The sequence below is a fragment of the Aethalodelphis obliquidens genome, unplaced genomic scaffold (genome assembly GCF_003676395.1).
Source record: "Aethalodelphis obliquidens isolate GAN/ISIS:26980383/991018 unplaced genomic scaffold, ASM367639v1 scaffold1, whole genome shotgun sequence".
Classification (NCBI taxonomy): Eukaryota; Metazoa; Chordata; class Mammalia; order Artiodactyla; family Delphinidae; genus Aethalodelphis; species Aethalodelphis obliquidens.
Window position 1 is genome coordinate 69,022,093 of NW_020837945.1, and position 26,767 is coordinate 69,048,859.

Sequence of the window (26,767 nt, forward strand, 5' to 3'; positions counted from 1 at the left end):
ACAGCTACAAGTCAGGATGTGGTGCATCTGAATGGGACTGGTACTGAGGGAAGGGATACCAGCCTATCTGGACAGGTGGGGGGAGGCCCCACCTCCACCCCTTTGGACGGCATCGAATTCCTCCATTAGAGAAATGCCTTTGGGAGTCACTGAAAACAATATGGGCTTTTGTGTCCGACCAACACGGGTTAGGAATAGGCTATTTTTTACAAGGCATGGGACCTTGAACAAGTCACTGAACCTCACTACAGCTCAGTATTCTCATTTGGAAAATGGGTGTAACTCTATCTCGTAAGCTTGTTGGGATAACTGAATGGGGCCATGCAAGTAAAGCTTTTAGCACGAAGTCTGGCACATTGAACAGGCTTTCGGTGGGGGATTAGCTGTTATTATCAGCTAATAACTGGAGACTGGAGTAGCACCAAGTTTTGGGGTAAAAGAGTGAGAGAGAGAACGTGGGAGCTTAAGGGTCACTGAAGCAGAAGGAAGTTTTTTTTTCTTTTTAGTTGAGGGGAGACCAGAGCACACCCGTAGGGAGGAGAAAGAGGCCTCTAGATAGGGGGACAGGGAGAGACTGAAGAAATAGTGGAAGAGTTAATCGTTATTAGACCCGATCTTTGTGGGGATGGCAGGGATGGAAAGAGAAGTCTTGGTAAGGAAACAGGCAGCTTTTCTGCAGTGATAGGAAGAAAGAGAGGAAGACGCGTTAGACGACCGACATCTTGGTGAAGGCTTCTAGAGAACAGCTAAGGAGAAAAGCAGTCAAGCAGGGCTTCTGGAATGGCAGACTAAGGACTTCCATAAGTCTGCCCCTCCAGACGAGGAACAGGGACGCTGGCAAAAGGACTCAACACCCACTTTCTCAGAACTCTGGAAATTACCCGAAGGCTTGCAGCATCCTGAGCAGCCTTCATCCTAAAACAAACACACACACAGCTGAATCCTGGGAAGCACAGCTAGCTTTGTGGCATGCCCAGTTTCCACCCCCTTGCCCAGCTCTGCGGTGGCTTTAAAACCCACAGCGTCTTTCACCCCCAACTTGCTGTAGGTACAGTCTCCACGCACAGCTTCCATTTAATAATAGTAGCTAACGCTCCAACCAAAGCTTCTTGGTTTTTAACCTTTGGTGGACCCAATGTTAGGCGAGTCCCCCGCCCTGACACAGAGTCCTGGATGATGAAGCTGGGACCTCTGCCTACAGGTGCTCCCACCTCCAAATGAATGGATACTATTCCTTGCGGAGGAAATCACAAATGTAGTAAAATTCCCAATTAAGAAGTGAGTCAATGGTATACAGTGAAAAGCAAGACTACCTCTCACCCCTTCCTGGACCCCCAGTTTCTCTTCCTAGAGGTAACTTGTGAACCCTTCCAGAAATGTTTACGCACACACAAGCATCAGTTTGCTTTGTGTACACAGATTTTTTTTTCCTTTAACACAAACAGCATATGATACACACGGCTCTCTCTGCACTTCGCTTGTCCCCCGTACTAACATATCTTGGACGGGTTTCACTAGCAGGGTCTACAGGTCAGGCACATTCGTTCCCCTGGCTTCATGGCATCTTACTGTGTGAATGAACCAGTAAGCTCTTTTTTTTGAAACATTTATTATGGCAAATTTCAAACATACACAAAAGTAGAGAAAGCTGTATAGTGAATCATCATATCCCTGTTTCTCAACTTTCATAATGGCCAATCTCACTTCATTCATACCCGCCACTGAGTCCCACAACACATGGATTATATCTGAAGTAAATATCACAAATCATATCATTTCACCAGTAAATAACTCAGCTTATATCTCTAAAATATATGGACTTTGAAAAAAATCACCACGAGATCCACCATCACATCTTAAAAATAGCACTAACTCCTTTATACTGGATATCCTGTCCGTGCTCAAATTTTCCTGATGTTCTTACAAACAAAATTTTTTAAGGTGTCTCCATCAGGATCCACGCAAAGTCCATGTATTGCAACTACTGGTGTCTCTTATGTGTCTTTTCATCTAAGTTTCCTGCAGTTTGTTCCTTCTTTCCTTTTGGCTTGCAATTTACTTGTTGAAAAAATAGGTGAAGGTTATTTGTCTCATAGAGTTTCCATCAGCCTGCAGTGTGCTGTGGTTTAATAAGTTCCTCAACAGTATGACATGAGTCTAGGGTCCCTAAACACAGTTCTGTTACAGTAGTGAAAAAATATAGAAACAATCTAAATGGAAACAATAAGGCCATGCCTAAACATCATTCTATGAAATATTATAAGGCCATCACAAAGCATGCTTTTTTTTTTTTTGCGGTACGCGGGCCTCTCACTGTTGTGGCCTCTCCCGTTGCGGAGCACAGGCTCCGGACGCACAGACTAAGTGACCATGGCTCACGGGCCTAGCCGCTCCGCGGCATGTGGGATCCTCCCGGACCGGGGCACGAACCCATGTCCCCTGCATCGGCAGGCGGACTCTCAACCACTGCGCCACCAGGGAAGCCCCAAAGCATGCTTTTAAACGATATTAAAAAATATAGAACGATGCTTACGTAATGTGAGCAAATTAGAATAGCAAGCAGTATACAAACAGCACAAAGCTAAACGTGTTCTAAAAATATTAAACTATCATTTACTTCTGAGTCATAAGATTATATAGAGTGTTTACATTCCTCTCAATGAACATGCACTGCTTTTATAAACAGACACTATAACGAGCACAAAAGATGTGGCCCTCACATCACCTCACATCACTCTCGGTGTGTCGATCTGGTTCTCTGTGAGACTTGGCAGCCCACAGCTGGGCTGAGCCTGGGGCCTGGGCATGTTTATTCTGAGGTGATTCGGATTCGAACTCCTTATCAGGAATCACTGTCCTGGAGCAGTGACTCTGGCCTTGGCCGGTGGGTGGGGGCGATGTTTCTGTTGGGTGGTACACCCTGGGCAGGGGGCTGCAGGAGGTGACGCTTGTGCGGTGTGTGAAGCACCCCACAGAGGTCCTCCCTCAGGGAACCCAGGGTGACCTGGAGGAATGTACTCACTTTTCACCAGGAGGGTCCAGCCACAGGACACCCGGCCTCGGACATTGGTGGCCGTGCAGCTGTAGTTCCCGCTGTCCCTGGCCCGGGCTCTCAGGAGGCAGAGGTAATGGGTCCCCCCAGCTTCATACACCTCGATGGTGCCTTCTCTTCTCCTCAAGGGGGCCCCGTCCAGGAACCAGGTCACTTCAGGCTTCGGGATCCCTGAAACTACAGGGCCAGGTGGAGGACGGGAGGCCCCCGAGAGCACGCTGGACTTGTGGGGCGCAGGTAGGGGTGGAGAGGCTGAGCTGGAGGGCAGAGCCCAGTCCCGTGTGCGGCCGCCCTCCCGCTTCAACCTGCTTTCTTACCCCTCCACCCCACATCCCAAGATGGAGGCAGGGTCCCTGGGGAGGAAGGCTACAAGGTGATAAGCTAGGTCTCCAGGTCAGCCAGAGGGAGGAAAGAGGAGGGGCCCCTGCGGCTTGTGTGCGGTGGAGATGGTGGTGATGGGTTTCCCGCGGAGGGTGGTGAGAATTAGGGCTCAGGGTCAGTGCTGTCTCTAACCATGAACAATGGGTCACTGCTAGGAGTTTCTCCAGAACAAGAGACATGACGAGATTGAGTCCTTCCGGAGGGGAGACCCCTGTAAGGTGCTTCCTGGGGTCGGGGGATACAGGAGACTCTGACCACTGAGCGGAAGGACGGGAGTGGCCCCCCGGGGGCTAAGTGTGGGCACCAGCGGCCTCAGGCAGCTCTACTCACCCTCGCATCTGAACTTGACCGGCTGGTCCTCACTGACTTCCTGGCTTTGGGGCTTGGTCTCAAATTTGGGGAATGTTGTGTCCCCCTGGCCCTCCGTGGGGACCTTCCTGGTAGCAACCTGGCCCACAGTGTCTTGGCTTCCCAGGCCACACTGCCTGGCGTGGAGGGCGGCTGGAGGGCGAGCAGCTGGCTTCTCCCTCTCTTCTCTGGAAGGAGACGGGGCACCCGAGACTGGCACTCTCGGTGCCAGCTGCACTTTCGCGGCCTGCAGGGTGATGGTGCTGGAAGTCTTCTGCAGGACGGGGGTCCTCAGGGCCTTTCCGGGCGAGTCCCCCACTGGCTCCGGCTCAGATTCCCTCAGGGGCTGAGGCTGGCTCCCCGTGGCCCAGGCAGGGGAGCCACCTCTCTGGATGCTGGAGCAGTTCTTACTCTCAGCTGCAGCCTCCAAGCCATCCAGTTTCAGCCCCTGAGCGACTCCATTGGTCACTTCCTTCCTGATGTCTGAACTGGCCACCTTTGTTCCTCTCACAAGCGACCTGTTTGGTGGGTTGCGTGGCGGGGGACAGTGGGGCAGAAGAAGAAATAGAACAATCATCTCGTTATGCATTACAAGCCCAGACTCCAGGGATTACAAAAGCCCACAGATCAAGACAGAGTAAGAGCCGATGTCTTTCTATGCAGTTTGCTCAGTTTCCAGGCAGAAAACAAGCAGCCATTCTTCAAACCCATCCCTAGCCCAGTGTTCTATCCACACTTATTACATCTGCCCTTTTTCTCTTCTCCACGAGCCCCGACCTGGTTCGAACACGCGATGTCCCCTGTCCACGCTGGCCCTAACCCAAGTTCCACGTAGCACGCACCGTCCATCTTTTAAAAACATAAATTGAATGACATTTTAAGCTTAAGAATTTCCAACAGCTTTTCCACTCGATTAAGAGTAAAACTGAGCTGTTCAAGACGGCCTGCAGGGATGCCATGTGGGAGGTGGCTCTGCGTGGACGCCCCCCCGCCCAAGACACTGTCTCCAGTGCCTACCAGGCTGCAGCCCCTCAGGGTTCTCTGGGCCCCAGGCTCCCTCTCAACTCACCACTTTCACACCTGCAACACCTCTGTTTGGAACACTTTCTCCCTGGGCTTTTCTTCTCCTAGCTCATACTACTCCTCACAGGCCTGGGCTCCAACATCAAGCTTTCGAAGAGGGGTCCTCTGACACTCTACTCCAAACGAGCGCTTCTCGCACTTATGCTTAGCGCTCATGTTTTGTGTGGCTCTGCTTAAGGCCCTTCTCTACACCAGACAGCTCGCCATGCCTACCCAGCATCTAGCACAGAGCCTCACGCTCAGGAAAGGAAGCTCTGCCGGTGAAGACGTGCTGGGTGAGCAAGTAGATTCTGGCCTTGAACGTGGAGGGCATCCTTGCAGAGCAGTGCCCTTCCTAATGACAGCTAACTAGTAAAGACACTGAGCAGGGTCTTCAAGAGTCTCGATGCTGATGGCAAGCCTGACACAGGATCTGGACAGCAAATTTCAATAGAATAAAACTAAACACCCCAAATAAAACAGTGCCTCCTAAACAGTCAGTTCTCCCCCCTACATGGTGATTCAGAAATTCAGGGCGTTTCTTGATGACGAGCCCTCTTTTCTCTCAGGGCATTTCAAGATGGAAACATGATGATCACAAAGCCTTCACATACCTATTGGCAATGTCCAAGCCTGGAAAAAGGGAGAAGGTAGAAGGACCGTTAGTGGAATGTTTTATACACCAAGAACAGCAAGTGATACGACAACCATCTCTTGTTTATGACAGAGTTTGGCTTCCCAAACTCTCACTTTCCCCATCACCTATGGTCCTCCCTCCCTCTCTCCTTTCAGCTTCCCTGGTCCTGAACTTCTTGGGTTAATCTGATAAACTCCTCTGAGCCCTGGAGACACTGTTAAGCTTCCAGCACTGCCCTGGGACCTTTATGGCAGGCTCTGCTGCCCCGCCCTGGGCACTGGAGCTTCCTGTTCTCTAGCCCACAGAAGGAAGCAAACACCACTCTACTGACAACTTCAAACCCAGAAAGTTTAACTTGCATGTGGCCCTCAAAAAGAAACCCCCAGTGATCATTTTTGACAAATACCTGCTTCATTTTAAAGTATACAGAAAAAGTGTAATTTTATTCAGTTCTTCAAAGAAAAAACATACAATTACTAGATATGTTTTTCTTGCCACACGATTTTAAAACATTTTTATCACGGAAAATTACAAAATATACAATAGTACAGAGAAGGATATAACAAACACTGAAAGCCTACACCCAGATTAGGGAAATATCAACCTTTTGCCAATCTTATCTATCCCTTTTTGTTTTGGTTATTTGAGGGGCTTTTTCTGGGAATATTTTCAAACAAAATGTCATTAAGTGCTTCAGAAGGAGACAGTTCTTTAATTCAGTGCCAGGGCAAGTAAAGGGAGAGGGACTAAAACACTTCTCCAGATGACTAACAGCAGGTCCTGAGCCTGTAGTGAGTTGTGAAGCCAAATGCTATGGCCAGGACCAGGGTTTTTTCTTTTTCTTTTTTTAAAATTGCCAACGTTTTCTTATGTGGTAGTCCTACACTTTATTTATTTTTAAATATTCATTTATTTATTTATTTATTTAGGCTGCACCGGGTCTTAGCTGCGGCACGTGGGATCTTTTTTTTTTTTTAGTTTCAGCATGTGGGATCTAGTTCCCCAACCAGGGATCGAACCCGGGTCCCCTGCATTGGGAGCATGGAGTCTTACCCACTGGACCACCAGGAAAGTCCCCAGGGTTTTTCCTTTTAATGGTGTAGAATGGAAGAGAAAATGCCAGCATGTACTGTACATACTCAGGATTGTTTCATAAAACTTGTTTTAGTTAAATCTCTCTCTCTCTCTCTCCATCTATCTATCTGTCTATCTATCTATCTATCTATCTCCTGGGTTGCAATGTAGAATAAATTTGTTTCTGTGGGTAGTGAACACACTTGGGCCAAAAATGTACAGAAAGCAAGAAGGGGTATTTTCTGAGAAAGGAAAGAGACGGGGAAGAGGAAGATCAAAGAAATGAGGGTAAGAAAGGAGGAGAGAGTAAGGTCGCTTCCCTCCCAGATCCCCAAATCCCACCCCGCTCAAGGTTCCCGCTAGAATGAAGTGACGTCAATCCCCTTCCCCCTCCACACACTCTGGCTTCCCCAGGCTGGACTTGGCAGAACCAAGGGGAATGTAAGGGAGAGGCGTATTCAAAGAGGTTTCAAGAGAAGAGTTTACTGGGGCTGATGACTACAGCAAGAAGAGACAGGAGTCATAGGCGATGCTGAAATGCCCAGTCTGGTGGGAAGCAAAGAGTTACATTGAGGGAGCACCTGATCTGAACGACAGGATGGATGACGAGATCAATTTCAGGCAGGTTAAATCTGAGGTGATGGCAAGACATTAGCAACGCCCACTCTTCCAAAAGGCAATTAGAGATGTAAATAAAAAAGGAGTCTGGGGCTTCTCTGGTGGCGCAGCGGTTGAGAGTCCGCCTGCCGATGCAGGGGACACGGGTTCGTGCCCCGGTCCGGGAGGATCCCACATGCCATGGAGCGGCTGGGCCCGTGAGCCATGGCCGCTGAACCTGCGCGTCTGGAGCCTGTGCTCTGCAATGGGAGAGGCCACAGCAGTGAGAGGCCCGCGTACCGCAAAAAAAAAAAAAAAAAAAAAAGGAGTCTGAGCAAGAAGGAAAAACTGAACACAGGTGTGCAGACACACGTGAAGCATCTTCCTCCATGGCCGTGTCTGTGCTACCCTTTCTTCTGATTCAAGACCCTGCCCCTGGGGAGGGACACATGAGTAGGTAAGTGCGACACGTGTCACACACAGACACGTAATGATCAAGCAGCTCCTTCTAGGAGGGTAGGGACTCCAGGAAGGGACAGTCCGGCACTAGCCCTCCCACCGCCTGATACCTTGGATGGAGAGCTCAGCAGACATGGAGGCCTTCCCTGACCCGTTCACCACCAGGCACGTGTACACTCCCACGTCATCTTGGTTGACCTCGTGGATTTCCAGGACTTGCATCCCATTCTTCTCAGACATAGACACACGGGAACTGGGCTGCAGGGGAACATCTCCCTGGGGATGGCATAGGCAGCTTGGTCAGAGAAACTGCTCACCTTTTGACTCTGTCCTACCTGCTGTCAATCCAGGTGGGACAGACACCAGGCATGCACAGCAGGGCCCTCTGCTCTGGGCTCTGTCAACATGCTTGGCGAGCAGCCTGAGGGCAACCCAAGGGTCCTGACTCGAGGAGCATGGATGCGCTGTGGTGTTCGGTCCAGCTGAGGGCAGGTGTATGGAACCTGTTTCGAAGGAGCCCTAGTGTGAGGCGGGAAATCCTATATTCCTCACTTTAGTTCTCCTCTGTCTTCCTCTTCCTTTTACTGATGTTCCAGGGTCAGTACAGGAGAATCAGGAATCAGGGAAAAGGCATCCTGTCACTCATTTTTATACAGGAGTTCCGTCTGTGAAAAAGCTCCTCTCCCTGGCCTTGACCCCCAGAGCTCCTCATTGCCCTGTTAACATGGGCTGCCCCCGGCCACTGCTGCCTCCTCTTCCCCCTCCCCCACCCCCCCACCTCTGTCTTCACATTGTTCAGCCCTGAATGATTTATAAAGCACTCCCACGTGGAGCCTCCCAACAGTATTTGGAGGTAGGTGGGATCATCTCTGCCTCATAGATAAGGAAACTGGGGTTCTAAGAGATCAAATGCTTTGCCCAGCATCTCATGCTTTGTCAATCAGGGAGCTGTGCCTTGAAATCAGCCCCAGACTTCAGACTCCACTCTCTTGACATGGTCAGGTCTGTTTTGACTCGGAAGTTTTATACTGTTTTGTGAGCGTGTGGATTACAGGACATCGTGGGCTGAGTAACACAGGGAGAGTGTGCAAACAGGGGCAAGAACGGGCACGGCTACCAAACACATGAGAACCTCAAGGACGCTCTACAGTTGAAGTGGAAGGGACTGATTGGGAAGACCAACTCCCCGTAGCCCAGGGATCTAACCCAGAGTCAGGGCAGACAAAACCTCACCTTGAGCCAGGAGACCTGTGGCTGGGGCCGGCCAGTGATCTTACAGGAGAATCGCCCCATCTGTCCTTCTTTGACCACCGCTCGGCCCAGCTTAGTAGCAAACTTTGGTGGGCATTCTCCCCAGATGCTGGGACGGGTCTCCACCGCAGGGGCTGCAAATCTGTCCCTGAAAAGAAATCAGCAGAGAATCTACAGCAATGCAGATGCTTTTCTCTCTGTCCCCACCCAAGTTACTTACGTTGGGCTCAGAAATCAGCAAAGCGCAACCTTCCCAATTCTGTGCCTCAAACACATGTCTGAAAAGATCTGTGGCATCGAAACCGATTGCCTCCACCTCCTGAGCGTGCAGCCAGCCTTCAGTTACTAGCCTCCCGTGAAGTTAGGTATGCTTGAATTCTACGGAGGTCTGGCCAAAGCCCAGCTTTGGCCCACAGACTGTGATCAGAAAGCAGAAACACCATGTGCCGTTTCTAGGCTGGACCCATCAAAACCTCCTGTGCTGTTCTCCACAGCCTCTCTTGCCCACTTTTCTGGCTGGATGCAGAGTCCTGCTGAGGCTCCAAGGCCTAGGAGACGATGGAGCCACAGAACAGAAGGAGCCTGGGTCCCTGAAAGATCATAGGAAGGTTTTCCACCTGTGCAAGAACATGTGCACTGACTTTGCTTGAGTAAGAAATCACCTTTCCCTGTGTCGAGCCATTGCAATCTGGGGGCTTGCCTGTTACAGCAGCCACTGTTACTTACCCTCACCATTTAGGCTTACTTGCCATACGAAATTCACATACTGACTGCCCCTTGTAAGTCTGCTTATTTAAGTCTTCTGACTATTTGCCTTGGTTGTTAGGGACTCCTGCAGACTATGGCCACATAGCCCACTTCCATTTAGCAACTGGACTCGTCAAAGGGGTATCCATAGAGGCCTCCAGGTCAGGAGATGCGCGTGACTGACACATCACACCACAATAGGCTCCCGCTTCAGTTATCACAACCCAAGATGTTTGAGAAGACTGGCTCCCCAGGCTGTTCTGCCAACGCCTCAGGAAACGCCCGTTACCTAACGCTGGGTTGGACATCCTGGAACTTACCCCAAGGCTTTGGAAACAAGAGGCTGACCGTGCTTCTTCACAAAGCCCCCTGCAAGTAGGAAACAAAGAGAAAGAGGCTTGAAAAGTCCGGTCTGAGCCACACACTGGGAGCAACAAAAGCCAGAAAGAGTCAGCGGGGGCGGGGCGCGGATAATGACGGAACAGTTCACCCTGACCGAGCCCATACTGGGTCAGGCTCTATGGTGGGCGCTTTACATGCATCGTCGCACGGATTTCCTGTAATACTTTAAGGAGGCTGGTATTACAACATCCTTCTATTTTTTTAAACAGGTGAGAAAAAATGAGATTCGGAGACATATAGTTGCCCAGTTGAGTCACAGAGCCAGTAATGGTACAGGAAAGGATCCCGGCTTACCTATTCTAGAACACTCCACCATTCTGCTGAGTGGTTATATGCCCCTGGACCTTCCACTCGGGGATGATCTGTGGCGATCAGGACCTCTCCAGAAAAGGAGCCAGTTGAACGGACAGGGGAGATGCACATGCATCTCTCTTACTACATCTACTCATTTTTGACCCAATCACCACTCCACCCTTCCACTTAACGCCCAGCAAACAGCAGGGTCTGTCCCGCTGGAATGGAGCAGATCACAGGAGACAAGCTCCAGAGCAGCCAGCACCTCCCAGAACCTACACCAGCGGGACGCTGGGCACTGCCAGTCCTGGGTGGGGGGCTGCCGTGCTGGGCGGGAAGCAGTTAAACAGCAGACTGTGCAAGGCGGCTGGGCTCAGCTCCTTCACCCAACTGCTGCTGCTGGGAGAAGCAACTCATAACGTGACCAGGAGGTGACTATACAGCAGTGGGGTGTTTTTGAGGAATGGGGAGGGGGAGAGGAGGGCATTTTTGAGATGACAATCAGCCTGGAAGCTGTTCTCTTTCTGCGACACACTGGGAATGTTTTTGTTTTTTTTTTTTTTTGGCGGTACGCGGGCCTCTCACTGTTGTGGCCTCTCCCGTTGCGGAGCACAGGCTCCGGACGCGCAGGCTCAGCGGCCGTGGCTCACAGTCCCAGCCGCTCCGCGGCATGTGGGATCTTCCCGGACCCGCGTCCCCTGCATCGGCAGGCGGACTCTCAACCGCTGCGCCACCAGGGAAGCCCGGGAATGTTTATTAAACTCCACCCAAGGCACGCATGGAAAGGGTAGAAGTCATTCCCTGATATGGGCAGGCAGCTGTAATGGGAGATCTGCAGGGTGTCTCCCGGAAAAGGGTAAACTTCCTTAAATTCCACACTGATCACATCTACGTGAATGCATAGGAACACAGGAATGGAAGGTGAAGGTCATGGCTGAGTACCTCCCTCAGCCATATCTGGTTGAAGGTTATACCAGGACCTTAGTGAAAAAGGGTTAATAACAATGCCTGCCTCACATGTAAGCTGAGATGCCATAAGGGTTGACACTTGTTGTACATGCATTCTGCTTAACATAACTATTTGGTGAGCAGTGTATAGTTTTCATCCCATAATGTGGGTTTAGTTCTTGTCATTCAATTCTCTGTTCAAGGTTAAAAGAATTTATAAGCTGATAAAAGGAGAGACCTGCTCTGGGAAGGCCCAACTGACAACTGCAGTCAAGATGCTGGGGTCCCTCGGACACCACTGGAGGAAGTGCTTTTAGAAGGTATTTGAGCAAATGAGAATCATCAGCTTTAAAGATGCTCTGCTCTTAGATCAGCATCTTCCTTTCTGTCTCTCCAGTTAAAGGAAACGATGCTAAAAGTAGGAAAGAAAGTTTACAAAGCTACTCACTTTGGTGTTGTTTGTAGTAGTAAATATTGGAAACAACATAAATGTCACAGAGTAGGGAGACAATAAGTGGCTTAGTAAAATGTACAATTAGACATCGTATTCTGCCACCAAATTATGTTTAAGAATATATGAAACATGCAGAAATATGTTAAAAATATTATATCATTTGCTCTTCACACTCCAGCTGGGCTGTGATCCTCTCCACTCCACTGAGCTCCATTCCGACCACCATCTTGCCAAACCCAGTGGTTAATCCTCTGACAATCTCACTCAGTAGCACTTGACAGCAGGGGCCACTCCTCTCCAAAGCACTTTCTCCTCCAGACTCTCCTGCTTTTACCAGGTTGCCTATTCTTTCCTCAACCTCCTTCTCTTCTGGAACTTTATCTCTGAGAGCACCCTAGGGCTGAGTCTTGGGTCCTCTCCTCAGCGCTATGGACTCTTCCCCGGGGGGGTCTTAGTCCCATAGCTTTAAATAATGTCCATAATAACTCCCAAGCCACACTCCCACCAGAACTTTTTATTCCTCAGAAGTATCCAGGCCAGTGCCCAGCACATAGTAGGTATTCAAATATTTGTTAAACGAATGAATTTTATGGAAAAAAAGAGCAGCATGCAAATTTGTCTATTCAATGTGATCATAATCAGGTAAAAATAAGATAAAATACCCAAACGTAGTGAAACAACCAGAAGAAAATATATCAAAACGTAATCGCCTCTTATACATGCTCTATTCCACAGCATTAGGCACACACCAATCACTAAGACTCTCATCTAAAATATCCAGGTACCATTCACTGCACTTATCATGCTACTGTACCACTCATTTCACATTGGGGTAAAGATCTGATAAAAATTAGACTGGTCAATAGATAACCAACAAGGACCTACTGTACAGCACAAGGAACTACACTCAGTATTCTGTAATAACCTATAAGGGAAAAGAACCTGAAAAGGAATATGTGTACATATAAGTGAATCACTGCGCTGTACACCTGAAACCAACACGATATTGTAAATCAACTATACTTTAATAGAAATAAATAATTAATTTAAAAAATTAGACTGATCAACAGATGAATGGATAAACAATATAAGGTCTATCTATACAATGAAATATTATTCAGCCATGCAGAGAAATAATGATACATGCTACAACAAAGATTAACCCTGAAAATTTTTGCTAAGTGAAAAAAGCCAGACACACAAAAAATGTATGATTCCATTCATTTGAAATGTTCTGAAGCGGCAAATCCACAGAGACAGAAGGCAGATTGAGTGGTTGCCGGGGGCTGGGGGAGGGGGGAGTGGAGTGACTGCTCAATGGGTGTGGGGTTTCTGTTTGGGGTGATGAAAAGTTCTGGGGCTAGACAGTGGTGAGGGCTGCACACCATTGTGAATGTACTTAATGCCATTGAGTTGCACGCTTTAAAAGGGTTAAAATGGCAAATTTTATGTAATATGTATTTTATCACAATAAAAAAATTATACTAAGAATCTTTAAAACTCTTGGGAGCTAAATGTCTTAATCCAAAGGCTAAAATTCCTCTACTCCTTAAAAGATAGAGCAAAAATATGGCATTTCCTCAAAGAATACCAAAAGTGTGCTGTTTGGAGGTACTTCTGTATCAGAGTAAGAGCAGTTTATGGTACAATCCAAAGGCAACATATAAAGCAGTCAGCTAAAAATGGAATTGAGGAATGCTCATCTTAATGTGTGTCAACACCAGAGACATACATCAAAGCAAACAGAGAATTGGGGCTAAAATAGCTAACAGGGTCTATTTATAGGCAACAATTTGAAGTTGCAAATTGTCAGATAAGGCAAAATTAATTTTGTGAAAGTATGAAAATCTGGCAGAACAGCAAGGCTATGTAGAAAAATAAGTGGAAAGGGGATTAAGGTAGAAATGCCCCAAATAGAAGAGTAGGTTAAGAGAATTAGTGAAGACAGGATCGAGTTAGTGAGAGGGAAAAAAAGGCCAAGACACCAAAGGTATTTAAACAGTCATCTCAGATTTTTCAAGAATGAGTAAACGAGGATGCTAGCAGGTTTTAGGAATGAAAAGTTCAATAGTGGAGGTACTAAGCACATTTTGTCAAAGACTGAGTAGACACAGAGAATGCTGCTGAAAGGGGAATAATGTGATCATGATGGTAAGAAGAAGACATACTTCTAAAAAGGTGCGATGATATAATTTATCATCCAAACAGAGACTCTGGACACTGAAAGGGGCATAATTAATAATTCTGCCCGGACAACAGGAGTAAAATCAAGACTGTTCCAGGCAAACCAGGGAGCAGTCACCCCACTTGCAGGCAACTTCAAAGGAGATTTTAAGGACTGCTTAAAATAGTGGTTCTTCACTCAATCAGAACAAATACCCACTTTTTATAACATGTATTTAGCAATGTCCCCTGTGCCATGTTGAACGAATATTTGCCGCTAACCATCCGTATATATAATTTCAAAAAGAAAACAAATGTAAAGCCCTGACTAAAATGTTAAGGAGAAACAAAAGGAAAGGAAAGTATAGTAATGTTTATTTCAATATGGAATTTCAATATTTTGATATTGTACATTAATAGATGTTCAAGCATGTCTATTTCAATGTAAATGCCCAGGCACTTTAGAAGACATAACGAAATAGATGCCTGCACTGGCTCATATGCATGTTTGGATTTGAAGGTGAATGATCAAAAAACACACTGTACAAGTAGTCACGGAAATGAAGGAACACAGGTATACAGGTGGACGCTAGAATAAAAAGTAGTGTTAGCAATGTTATATGTCAATTATATCTCAATAAAGAGAAAAAAAGAAAAAATTAGTATAGTAAAAAGAAAGAGTCGTGTTAGGATAAATAACAGAGAAGACATCATATAACAAAGAAAGAATGAAACCTTAAAAGAAGATAACACAGCAAGACAAGTTACAGACCCCTGAAGTAGAGAAAATGGGGGAAAAAATGACTGTAAGTGTGGTGTCAAAACAATTTTCTGCTGTATGACATGGGATCCTTGAGACCTCATCTGTACTAAAACACTGATTCAGTCCCTATTATGCATAAGACATTGGTTAGAGCTTCAGCAAGTAGACTGACGTGTGTAATAAAAGCTAGAATAAAACTTGAGCCTTAAGAGAAAAGCAAAGTGCTTCAAAGATGGGGGAGGGGACACCCCAGAGCAGGGCCTATTGAAGATCTTGAGTTTCAGTTTAAAGGTGGATCATTGGAGGATTCGAAGGGAGGGAATGATAAAATCCCACCTGAATTCTTTGAAAGATATTTTCAGCAGCAATGTGGAGATTAGAGTGGGGTATGGGTAGAACTGGGGAGACCATTTGGAAATCTGTGCAACAGGACGGAGTGGATAGGACCACGATGGTGGCAGTGGGGACAAATAAGAACTGGCACAGCAGGATCTGGTGACTGACCAGGGAAGGGGAGGGAGGGAGCACTTGAGGATGACGAGGTGGCTGGGCTGCCCTGCTTCCAAAGGAGGTTTGGGTTATCACCTGTCAAGGTTTCAGCTGTGTCTTCCAGAGGGCACTAAAGTCCTAACCATAAATGTTAATGTACTTCTGCCAGGGGCTGCCTGTCACTGTATAAATGGGGGCCTCACCCTATATAAACAGTTCACTCTACAGCCTCCACTGAGGCAGGGAGCTCTGGAGGTCACTGCCACAGTCCACGTCCACTGGAATGTGCACATGTACATTATTCTTACACTATGACACTCAATAACAAATACAGTTGACCCTTGAAGAACACGGTGGTTAGGGATGCCAACCCCGTGCAGTGGAAAATCCATGTACTCTATCTCTGCCTCAAAAATGAAGGAATTGATACATGACTCACCCAAGGGCAGGAAGCTGAAGCTGTTCTGCAGAATCAGGACTCAAACCCTAGTTCTTTTGATTCTGCATATTGTGATCTCTAATTGAACATAAACTTCCTCCCACACTAAGTTAATTTAAATATCTGTAAAATGAAAATACAGGTACTCTATTTATTGAAAAAAAATCCATATATAAGTGGACTCATGCAGTTCAAAACTGTTATTCAAGGGTCAACCATACATCCTTGCATAGAGGCTACGGAGGTTATCCCAGGGCGCCTAGTAGACATTTCAGGAGTTCTATTTGGGTCCCCAGGAAACTGATGCACTAAAGAACCAGTTCTTCCTCAGGCGGTTGAAATAAAATATCCACCACTTAGAAGACAAATTACTTCCTGGCCATTGATGGATAAGGTAGTCGTATATCCTACCCAATGAGTTCAAAGGAGTAGTGACATGAAGTTTTGTTTTGGAGGGGGGAATAGTTGAATAAATTGCGGCCAGTGATCTCTCAGTTGTCCTACATAAGTACTCTGAAGAGGAATTTAGATCCTCTGCAGAGACAAAACAGCTGTTTTCTTTAGAGTCTTTTCTGAGGCCAAGGAGCACAGGCATGCCAGCTCACTCCTCAAGAGTCACTTTCCACTGTGATTCCCTCCCAAAACACCAAGCCAAGTAGCAGGTATTCCCTTCAGTACTTAAGTCATAAAGACTGATCTTGTGTCAATTTATCAGGAAGGAAACAAAGAGAAATTTACCTCCAGTTTGAGCCGCTCCCCACTTGTGGGCCTGATGTGGTAGGAGTCATCTGGCTGTGGCTACTGTACAGGTGTCTGAGCAGAAGCCACCCAGTGAGCAAGTGCAGCATAGGGGAAGGTTACTTTAAGCATGGTTCTGGAGAAAGTCATTGTACTAATAAGCAACCCATTTTTGTTGGGGATCATGCAGAGTGATGGTGTATCAAAGACTAATGGAACACATGAAAAATCTGTGATCGTAATACTTGTAGTAAACCCACGTGTTCAGAAAAATGAAGGTAAAGTTAAAAAGATTCATGAAGCAAAGCAAGCACATAGTAGGTCTGTCCCTCAAGCTGTGGCTAAGGACAGCAGTTCATCTGGAGAGCTACATGCCGTAGGAAAATGGAAAAGCAACAAGTAAGGGCAGAATCGTCCACTCATACTCTGGAACGGATATGACTCTAAAAACCGCCTCGCCTCGTGCTCCAGACCTCCCACAGGCTCCTCCCAATCTGTCCTTCAGCTTTATTTCCCACTACTCTCTGCTCCTGCCCGTCTACTCACCCCACCCTCCACCCCAGGCCCTAACTCTTAACCACCTTCCTCTCATCCCCAGCATCAGAATCATAATCTGCCATCCCAATCTCACTCGCTCTGTCCGGGCTAGCCAAGCCCCGCCTCCTCCAAGAAGATACCGCAGACCATTTCAGCCTCCAGATGTCTCGTCCTCCTCTACGTTTACAGAGCGGAAGCGCCAATCATTTGGCAAACAAACCTGTGCTGCCTTGGGGTTGTGCTTTTACTTAGCTTTTAATGTGTCTACGTCTTAGCTGACCAACCAGGTTCTTGCAGAAAGGACCTGACAAAGCATTCATCTCCCACACGGCACCGCACAAAGCCAGCACTTCCTAAATGCAGCCTGATGTTGTTGCTTAATTGCAACATAACAATGAAATATGAGGTCAAGAAAGTCTCTTGAGAGCAATAACCAAGTCTTGCTGCTCTTAGATCCCAGCACAAAGTTAGCACATGCAATGAGGTCTGATGAATGAAGAAGAGGCTAGAACTACAAGCAACTGGGAAAGGTCTGGGGGTGGAGATGGGAGAAATGGGTAGAGGAGTTAGAGATGGGAAGAAAAGATGGCAGCTGGGCCAGCCAGGGGTACTGGCGTGTATTTTGGAGGGAAAAAGAGGCAAAGTGAAACTGGAGGGTGAAAACAAAAGAGGGAAGGGAGAAGGAGATTTGGAAGGCATGCTTCCAGAACAGAATGGGACCAAGTCATTTGTCATCTAACTCTTCCGTGTAGCAAATAAGTGAGGCAGTCTTGACACACAACTGTTTCACGGCAAAGGGACTGGAGGGGCAAAAAGAATAATCTTTATCTCTACCATATTTATATTTTTCCCATTGATGAGACAGAAAAGGACAAGAACTCAGAACATTTTAATATTCTGACTGGGTAAGAAAAAAAATAGGGCATATGCCCCTACAGAAAGAAGAGTCATCAGCGAGTATAACAGACTGAAAAGAGTTTATAAAGAATACAAATGGGAAATATAATTACAGGTCTTTAAGAAGGTAGAAAATTTAGGTAAAAGAAGACAGTACAAAAGAAGAGAACAACAAAACAAAAGGAGAATCACGAAAGACGTTCTTGAGGAATACAATAATTTAAAACTCAGCCATTGTAAATAGACATGGGCTCAAATATATAATGTCATCAATTCAATCCAATGTGAAAATAAAGGGATCTGAGAAGTCTGACCCTGGAAAAGGGTAGTAGCAAAAGACATGGCGCAGAAGCATTTCCTACAAATTCAAAATCACCAGAGAATGCTGGTGCCAGCAGCACCAGAATAGCTTGGCTAGCGGTCACTAAGGCCAGTCTTCTCCCTTAAATCCCATGACATGGGGTCACTCTCCTTTCTGCCGCCACATTCTAGGTGGCCTGCCACCTGGCTCTCTTTTGCTCGCATGGTCAGGGAGCACTTAATTCTATTGCAAAAGTGATATTTGTTACCTATTTATAGTCTCTCTTTCCCCATTGGAAGTAAACTCCAAGGGGGCAGACAGCCTGTCTGAACTGGGCCTGACACAGAGAGAAACAGAGTGGTGAACGAGGCAATGGATAGAGGGATGCACTCTTTGCTTGTGTGAAACATTCCAAGATGAGGGGACATGTCTTTGCTTTTCCACAGAGACAAAAGTGGCAGCCTCAGAACCTATCACCTACAGGGGAGGGAGCTGGGGGAAGAATCACCCAGGAATGGAGGTGAAGGAGGAGGAATTTGCATGAAGGATAGTGTACTTAATAGAGAAGAAAGAGTGATGGTCAAGGCTGGATCCAGAAAGGAGGGAGGAAACAGGTCTTTGACTACCCCCCACCTCCATTTATTCATTTCAAAGAAAACTCCCAAGAGGAAGGAGCTCCTGGCCGAATCTATTCCCCAGCGAATACATATTCACTATTTTTAAAGTTATTTTTTCAGTTGTTCATTGCACTCTTAGGCGGAGTCGTTAATGGCTTGGAATTTATTTTTCGGAGATGAAAATAAACTTTATCCACTTCCTCTGAAACTATAGCTCTCCACTCTCTTGCTACTCTTCTTCCCCTAGATAAGCCCTTATTTCTCAACATCATCTTTAAAGCTTTACTCACTGCCCAGTGCACCAGACGTGTTGATCATGACTAGGGTAACCGTGCAATTTATTATCCAAACTGGGACTCTTTTGAAAGTCAAAGGAGGCTCTATTTATAATTACATTGTTAGAGCAGGCATGCTGGGACGAATGGTCACCCTAAGGACACTTGCTGTGACCATGGGTCTGCAAAAGGGCAACCACTTGCCCAAATGCTCACATTTGAGAATCATTTGTACTAGGAAAAATATATCACATCTGTAACTGAATCCTTCCTTGCTACTCAAAGTGTGACCTGTGGACCAGCAGCACGGGCACCACCCAGGGGCTGGTTAGAAGTGCAGACACTTGGGCCCTACTCTAGGCCTACAGAACCAGAATCTGCATTTTAACAAGATTCCCGCAGGTGATTTGGGTGCCCTTGCATTTGTATTAAACAAGCCTATAAGGTGAGTATGAGCCATCCTGAGGCCCCGATCACCTCTGGGCCTCCAGTTTGGCTTTCCCCAGGTTCCTGAACTCATGGCCTTAAAATTAACCCTCTATTACTTGAAATGACTTAAGTGACTCTCTGGTCCCTGAAACACAAAGGATCTTCTCAAAGTCAGACCACCACGGCTCGGGTAAATCTCTCATTTCAGCCCCGCCCCTCACTCCACCCCACGGCCCTAGGTTCACTCTGTGGATGTGATTGCCCAGGACAACCTGCCACCTTGTTCCTACACGTGGGCTTCTCTTTTTTCTCCGTGTAAGCCTTGTTTATCCCTATTCAAGCTTCTAGAGCTGTGCTGTCCAGTACAGTAGGCATTAGTCACCTGTAGTTATTGAGCTCTTGAAATACGGCTGGTCTGAATCGAGATGTGTTACCATGTAAAATATGCTGCAAATGTTGAAGAATGTAAAATATCTCAGAAATAATTTTTATATGTTGAAATGATAGTATCTTGGATATACTGGGTTTTATATACTGCGTTATATATACTGCGTTAAGGTAAAGTATTTTATTAAATTCGATTTCAACTTTAAAAAAAAATGTGGCTACTAGAAAACCTGAGATGACACATGTGGCTCACATGATACAGTCGACCCTTTAACAATGAGGGGGTCAGGGGTGCCCACCCTCCCCGCCGTTGAAAATCCATGTACAACTTAGAGTCAGCCCTCTGCACGTTCGTCGTTCCTCTGTGTCTGCGGTTCCACATTGCAGATTCAACCAACCTCAGACTGTGTAATACTGTGGTATTTACTATTAAAAAAGATCCCCATATAAGTGTACCTGCGAGGTTCAAACTCATATAGTTCAAGGGGCAACTGTATTTCTCTGGACAGTGTGGGGCTAGAGAACAGGCTGTGGCCCCTACGTTATACAGAAAGCTCCCAGAAAGCAGGCACCGCGTCTCTTCCCTACTCTGTGACCAGTCCTCTGGAGGTAGGTGAGTGTCAGGGCTGGCTACGCAAAGCCTTTCCAGGGCTCAGACTAGGGCTGCACAAGGTCATGAATGGTCCTGTCATGAAGATGCTTGCCCTCAAGGAGGAGTGTGCATGCTTCTTGGCCCTGGTTACCAAAGGAAATCAGAGGAGAAAGCTTTCTCCTCTATTCTCCACACAAGGATTTCCCTCTGCAAGTAGTTCTCAGGATATTAATGCCACGTTTGAACATCACAAGGTTACCATTTATTGAGTGCCTACTATTTGTCAGTGCTGCACTGATCTTTACACAACCCACGGGGCAGCCATTAGCATCAGTTTACGGAAAAGGAAATAAGGTTCGGAAAGGTTAATTTCCCCATAGTCAGAAATGAGTGGAGCTAAAATCCAAGACCGTTGGATAGCACTGCCTTCTAAACTTGACCATTAGGGGGTCAAAAGGCTCCATACATGAGTCATACTCTTAATTCCTGAAGCTCTGCTCTTTCTGAATAAGAAGCATAACTAAGAAGCAAAGCACAGGGAGCTGGCGAGAAGCAGGAGGGCTGCTGGATTCCCTTTGGAAGGGTTTGGGCTAGCCTGGCACCGTCAACAGCTTATCCACGGCATAAGAGACCAGAGTGGATCCTTCCAGGTCTATGGGGTAGTCCCAAACCACACATGGGCTGAAACTGGCCTCTGATGCAGAAGCAGAAGGTATACAGGGCCATTCACATTTAAAGGTACTGCAGCCTTTAGGTCATTCTCTACCTCCTAGGGTTAGAAGGCATAAAGCATCTTCGATGATCTCAAATTGAAACCAAAGGGGAGGGCGCAGGGCTGAGAGCCTTAGCCTTCTCTCATTTGCTATAGTTCTCCTGCCTTCTTTCTTTTCCTCTGCCCTGAGCACCATGACCTAATAAAAATTTTCCTGCTTAGTTGAGACATCAGATCTAATGTCCTCACTGATGGGAACAACAACAACAAACAAGGTTTCATACGACCTGGGTTTTATATAGCTCTCCTGTACTCCTAACCCACTCCATTCCTTTACAATGGATCACAAAAAACAAGGGCTAGCCCAGGTTGTAGAGACCACTGAATTCAAACCCTTTATTCTACAGAAACCGAGATCCAGAGTTTAAAGTCGCACATGGACTGGCAAAAGTTGGGACCAGAACCCTGAACCTCTGATTCCCCGTTTCCCCAGCTCCAAATAGAAAATCAGAAAAGGGGTGTTATAGACTACATTTTTGTGTCCCTACCCAAATTCATATGTTGAAGCCCTCACCCCACACAATGCCATTGTATTTGAAGACAGGGCCTGTGAGGAGGTGACAAAGGTTCAGTGAGGTCCTAAGGGTGGGGCCCTTAGAAGAAGAAGCAGCGACACGGGAGTTCCCTCTCTCTACCATGTGAGGACACAGCAAGAAGGCGGCTCTCTGCAAGCCAGGAAAAGAGCCTTCACCAGAAACCAAATCCTGCTGGACTGATCTTGAACGTCCAGCTTCCAGAACTGTGAGAAAATTCATCTCTGTTATTTAAGCCATGCAGTCTGTGGCATTTCGTATTGGCAGCCTGGGTTGACTAATACAAGGGGATAAAGTAATTTTTATTTGTGGGCCTCAGCTCAAAGTTTGGGCATTGAAAAGTGTGTACTGTAGGGGAAAGCACAGCATCAGAACTGGCCGAGACGAGGGTCATTCAGAGAGTGACCAGGGGCCACCTTCCATGTGCAATGCCCCAGCCCACAGGTACTTGAAGGCCATTAAAAGGAATGCGTCACTCAGTTAAAGAATTTGGGGAAAGTATCCAAACTATGCATATTCTATTCTGTGAAACAGCCTGTCTGTCCTTTCATGATGCAAGCGAACAAGAAAAACACTGGCCGAGGTACACCTCGCCCCCTTCTGGAACCTTCTCTGGCACACAGTGTCCCCTGAAAACCAGGTTGGGAGGATTGTTTTCTGAGAGAGGAGAAATGAGTCTGACCCTCTGGTTTATAAGCCCTTAGAAAGGCCTGGAAGGGTGGAGGGAACCTTGCCATATTTCTGAGGGTCTGACGAACCCACATGTCCTTTTAGACATCAGGGCTTTAAGCAGCAGCCAGTGGCCTGAACTGGAAATGTTCTCGCCAGTGGAGTGCCTTCAGCATGTGGGAGATACGCTGGCAGCAAAAGGAACAGTTTTACTTATGGTCAAATGTTTTCCTGGAATTTTTTAAGTTAATAAACTTAACAGAATTTTATTTAAGTACAAAGGAAAAAGAAGGCAAAATAACTAATCAGTGTTAACACACTTGTATGTTTATCTCCTATATATTTTTCTGAGTTTTACAAAGTTGTTTATGATGGGCATGTACTACTTTATAATGATGATAATAAACATTGCTCATTCTCTAAATAGTTCAGTATCTAGCATGTGCCAGGAAGTTTTCTAGATGCTGGAGATAACAGCAGTAAACAAGCTAAAGTCCTTCTTCTCCTAGAGCTTCCAGTTAGAGGCGGGGCTTGGGGGAGATAATCAAAGGGGAGGCAGTGACAGTCCCAGGAGAAGAATTTCGGGTGGAGTGAGAGGATGGCGAGTCCAGGGGATGAGGTGGTCAGAGAGGGTTCTCTAAGGAGGGGACGTCTGAGCAGAGACCTGAAGGAAGTGAGGGGCCGAGTCAGGGGCCGGGCTGCGGAAAGAGCTCTTCTTTACACAGGGAACGGCCGGGTGAAGGCCCTGAGGCTTTGCCCAAGGACAAGCAGAGGGCCAGTGTGACCACAGTGGAGCGAGCAGGGTGAGGAGTGGTAGGAGAAGGGTCTGGAGAGCCAGGCAGGAGCGGGATGCACTTTGTAAGGCCATGATGAGGAATCTGGTACCAGTCTCAGTGTGAGGGGAAGCGAGGGGAAGGCTGGAGCAGAAAGGGAGGTGGTGTGTAGTCTGACATTGTCTCCTGGGATGCCTCCCTTGTTCCAGGGACCACATTGCCCCCATCACACTAACAGGTCCTGAGTTCCGGGATGGGGATGCTTTCTCTTGTGCGTCCCTCTCCCAAGAGAGGGCTGAGGCAGGAGCTGCAGGCCTTGGGGAAACTGATGGCTCATTTCTCCCCAGGGCTTTCACCTCTTGGGACTCACCTTCTACTGTCAACTCCACTGTCACCTGGCGGGCACCACTACCATTGGTGGCTTCACAGGTATACTTTCCCTTGTCCTCCTCACGGACAGCATGAATCACAAGGCTGAAAGTCCCCCGGGTACCACAGTCCAGCAGGAAGCGGCCCCCACCGGCAATGGGTTGCCCGTTTCTGTGCCATGTCACTTGGGGCTCTGGGTAACCCCGGACCTTCAAGGAAAAGAAGAAAGGGTGAGAGCTTGTACATAAAGAGTACCTCCCATGTGGCAGGTATTGTTCTGGGTGCTTTACATGTATTAACTCTTTTAATCCTCATAACATCCCCTGCAACAAATACTATTTTCATGTCCATTTTGGAGACGAGGAGATTGAGATGCAGGGTTTTGGTAGATTTCTCGAGGTCTTGAAGGTAGCAAGTGGCCGAGTCAGGCATCCTGGCTCCACAGCCCACCACACAAGTGTCTCTCAAGCCTGGATGCAGGATTAGAATCACCAGGGGGAGATTTAAAGCCATACTAGTGCCCAGGTCCAACCTTGGACCAATTAAATCAGAACCCCAGTGTGTGGGGACCGAGCATGGGGATTCTAGAGCAGTGCTTCCTACTCTAACATGAATCACTTGTTAAAAATGCAGATTCTGCTTCTATAGGTTTGGGGTAGGCCTGAGATTCTGCAGTTCAGACAAGCTCTCAGATGATGCTGAGGCTGCTGGTCCCTAGAACTCACCTTGGGTAGCAAGGTTCTAGATCTGAGCTGCCCAGTAATGGCAGCCGCTAGCCACAAACGGCAGCTGAGCGCTTGAAACGTGGCGGATCCTGAGTTGCACCGTAACTGCACTGTGAATGTAAATTATACGTGGGGTTTTGAAGAGTTAGTATGAAAAGAGAATGTGAACTACCTCAATAATTTAAAAATACTGATTACATATTGAAAAGATAGTCATTTTGATATACTGGGTTAAATAAAATATATTGTTAAAACTACTTTCACTTGTTTCTCTTTACTTTTTTAATGTGGCTACTAGGAAAGGTACAGCTACATACATGCCTTGCGTGATGTTTCTATCAGGCAGTGCTGCCCTAGACCACTCTTTCTCTACAAATAGTTAGCAGCTAACATCTGTTGAGCGCTAAGTGTTGAGCACTTTTCTAAATACTTAGCATATCTGAGCCTCACAGCAACTTGTTCAGAGAGAAGATATTTTCCCAAAGAGGGGAAAATGCAGAGAGAGACAAATTCCAGGAAATCACCTTGAGTTTCAGAGACAGTTCCCCAAGGGCGCTGAAACCCCTGAAACTCAACAGGCCCTTTGGAATGGACTCATCTTCGGAGGAGCAGGGCTCAGACTGGCCCGTCAGTGCACAGCCTGGGACCTGAACTGGGGGATTTTAGCACTGGAAAAGCACAGAAGACATCACAGAAACCTCCTGAGAGAGAAATTGCTGGCGGTACAAACAGGTTGTAACAGTAGCTTTTATCCACGGATCCACTCCAAGACAAGAGAGCACAGATACAGATGAAGCCAACCCCAAATTCTCTGGATGACCCCAAATTACATTTACAAAGAAAGCCTTCAGTGACCCACAGCAATACTCCTCCTATACGCCCCAGCAAGGTCAGAGAGGATGCCTTATCAGCACGTGGGAGAAAGGGGAGGGGAGGTGGCTGTGCCGTCACGCCTGGCCATTGCAGCTTCACCAAGCACGTACCCTACCTCAGGGTGATGCTGTTGAAGGGGACTACGTGCATATTATAATGCCTACTATAATATGAAACAAAGTGTCAACAGCGATTGCCTCTAGGTCTCTCTTTTCCTTTTACTTAACTGTCATTTTCTGATATTCCTGCAAATAACACCCCTGACCTTTGTAAAACAGAAAAAAAATTAAATGAAAATATGTGTTCCTTTTATATTCGTGTGCCTGTATAATGAATGTATAGCACAACCATTCATTAATCTGTGGAGCCCCTCAGGGTACTTAAATCTAGAAATGGAAATAAAAGTGGTACACAAAAAACATTATGCATGTTTGAAGGCAGCAAATGCCACATATCTGTATAAAACACATCACCTTGTGGCACTATCTTGGCACAAAGGTTCATGCCCAGGAATATCAGAAAATCACTGTGTTAAAGCATTCTTTTTCTCTGTGAAAGCATATTTTCAGGAAACAACTAAGGAAAGAAACTCTTTCCTACAGAAGGAAGCCCCTTGGGAGTCTGGTCCTATAGTGAATCTGCAAATCATCATCATCTCCTCCATCCTGTCAGGCAGAGTCAGCCTCACCTCCAGATGACCAGGAGGCCTTCTGTCAGCGTCAGAGAAAGGCAGTGCAGAACCCTGGGACTGGGAGGAGATGAATCATTAACTTCACCAAAGGCGTCCTTAGCATTCCACGAGCAAGTACTCTGGCCCCCTGCAGCGGTGCCAACTCTGTGGCCACCAGGGCCTGAGGCGTCAATGTTTAACTGGGGACATTACAAGTGCTCCAGACCTCAGGGACACAGATCCCTCTTTCCCTTTCCATTTTCCTCTCATTTTCAATTTTTATTTATTTAATTTATCCTGGTTGCACCAGGTCTCAGTTGTGGCATGTGTGCTCCTTAGTTGCAGCATGCATGTGAGATCTAGTTCCCTGCCCAGGGATCGAACCCAAGTCCCCTGTGTTGGAGGGTGGGTTCTTAACCACTGCACCACCAGGGAAGTCCCTCTCATTTTCTCCATACATATACATTCCCCTCCACCCCACACCAACAGATCCACCTTTGCAGCACGCTTATATATTAAAATACCCAGTGATTTTTAAACACGCTGAAATTGGTACCACTTAGAAAGCTGTGGTTTGCAATGGACTTTTGTACACCCTGCATCTGAAGCAAAGGCAGGAATTTCTATGACCTTTTTCCGCTCCAAGGTCTGAATGATTTTCAGCTCCAATTCTTATCCTCTTAATAATGAAAAACTTGTTCAACCACTACCTAACGTTACCTAAAAATTACTCAACTTCAAGTAAACTCATTTTTATTGCTGGCCCACTATCCTGGGCTCCTGGGTGGGGAAAGAAGAGAAGTCTGGACTCACACCCGTGGTTGTGTGACAGCAGCCCTGCCCTCCCTGGACACCTTATCTGCCTTCACCATGGGCCTTCCACCAAGAAGCCACAGATGGGGGATTTCTTACAGCCCAGTCTAAGACCACAGTAAAAACCCAGTGATACTTTAGTTTTCAGAGGTCTTCCACATATAGAATCTTATTTGATTCTTGCAACACTACAAGGGAGGTGTCTTGGGTTGGGTTCCCAGGAAGCAGAACCTGAGA

General features: G+C 46.9%; 1 protein-coding gene across 11 annotated transcripts in view; it reads right to left on the bottom strand.

Moving 5' to 3' along the window:
• MYLK (myosin light chain kinase) overlaps nucleotides 1-26,767 on the bottom strand; it is a 267,073-nt gene that overhangs the window by 109,356 nt on the left and 130,950 nt on the right. For 10 of the 11 annotated variants that reach the window (XR_003432841.1, XM_027106666.1, XM_027106636.1 and 7 more), the window contains 7 exons: nucleotides 23,451-23,658; nucleotides 9,929-9,977; nucleotides 8,844-9,009; nucleotides 7,721-7,886; nucleotides 5,458-5,476; nucleotides 3,764-4,299; nucleotides 3,023-3,229 (listed from right to left, as the gene is read on the bottom strand). Coding sequence is in view for 10 of the 11 variants with exons in the window: in XM_027106666.1 (XP_026962467.1) it covers nucleotides 3,023-3,229; nucleotides 3,764-4,299; nucleotides 5,458-5,476; nucleotides 7,721-7,886; nucleotides 8,844-9,009; nucleotides 9,929-9,977; nucleotides 23,451-23,658 (1,351 nt within the window). In the remaining variant the exon portion in view is untranslated. The remainder of the gene's footprint in view (nucleotides 1-3,022; nucleotides 3,230-3,763; nucleotides 4,300-5,457; nucleotides 5,477-7,720; nucleotides 7,887-8,843; nucleotides 9,010-9,928; nucleotides 9,978-23,450; nucleotides 23,659-26,767) is intronic. The other variant, XM_027106705.1, reaches the window with a different exon arrangement.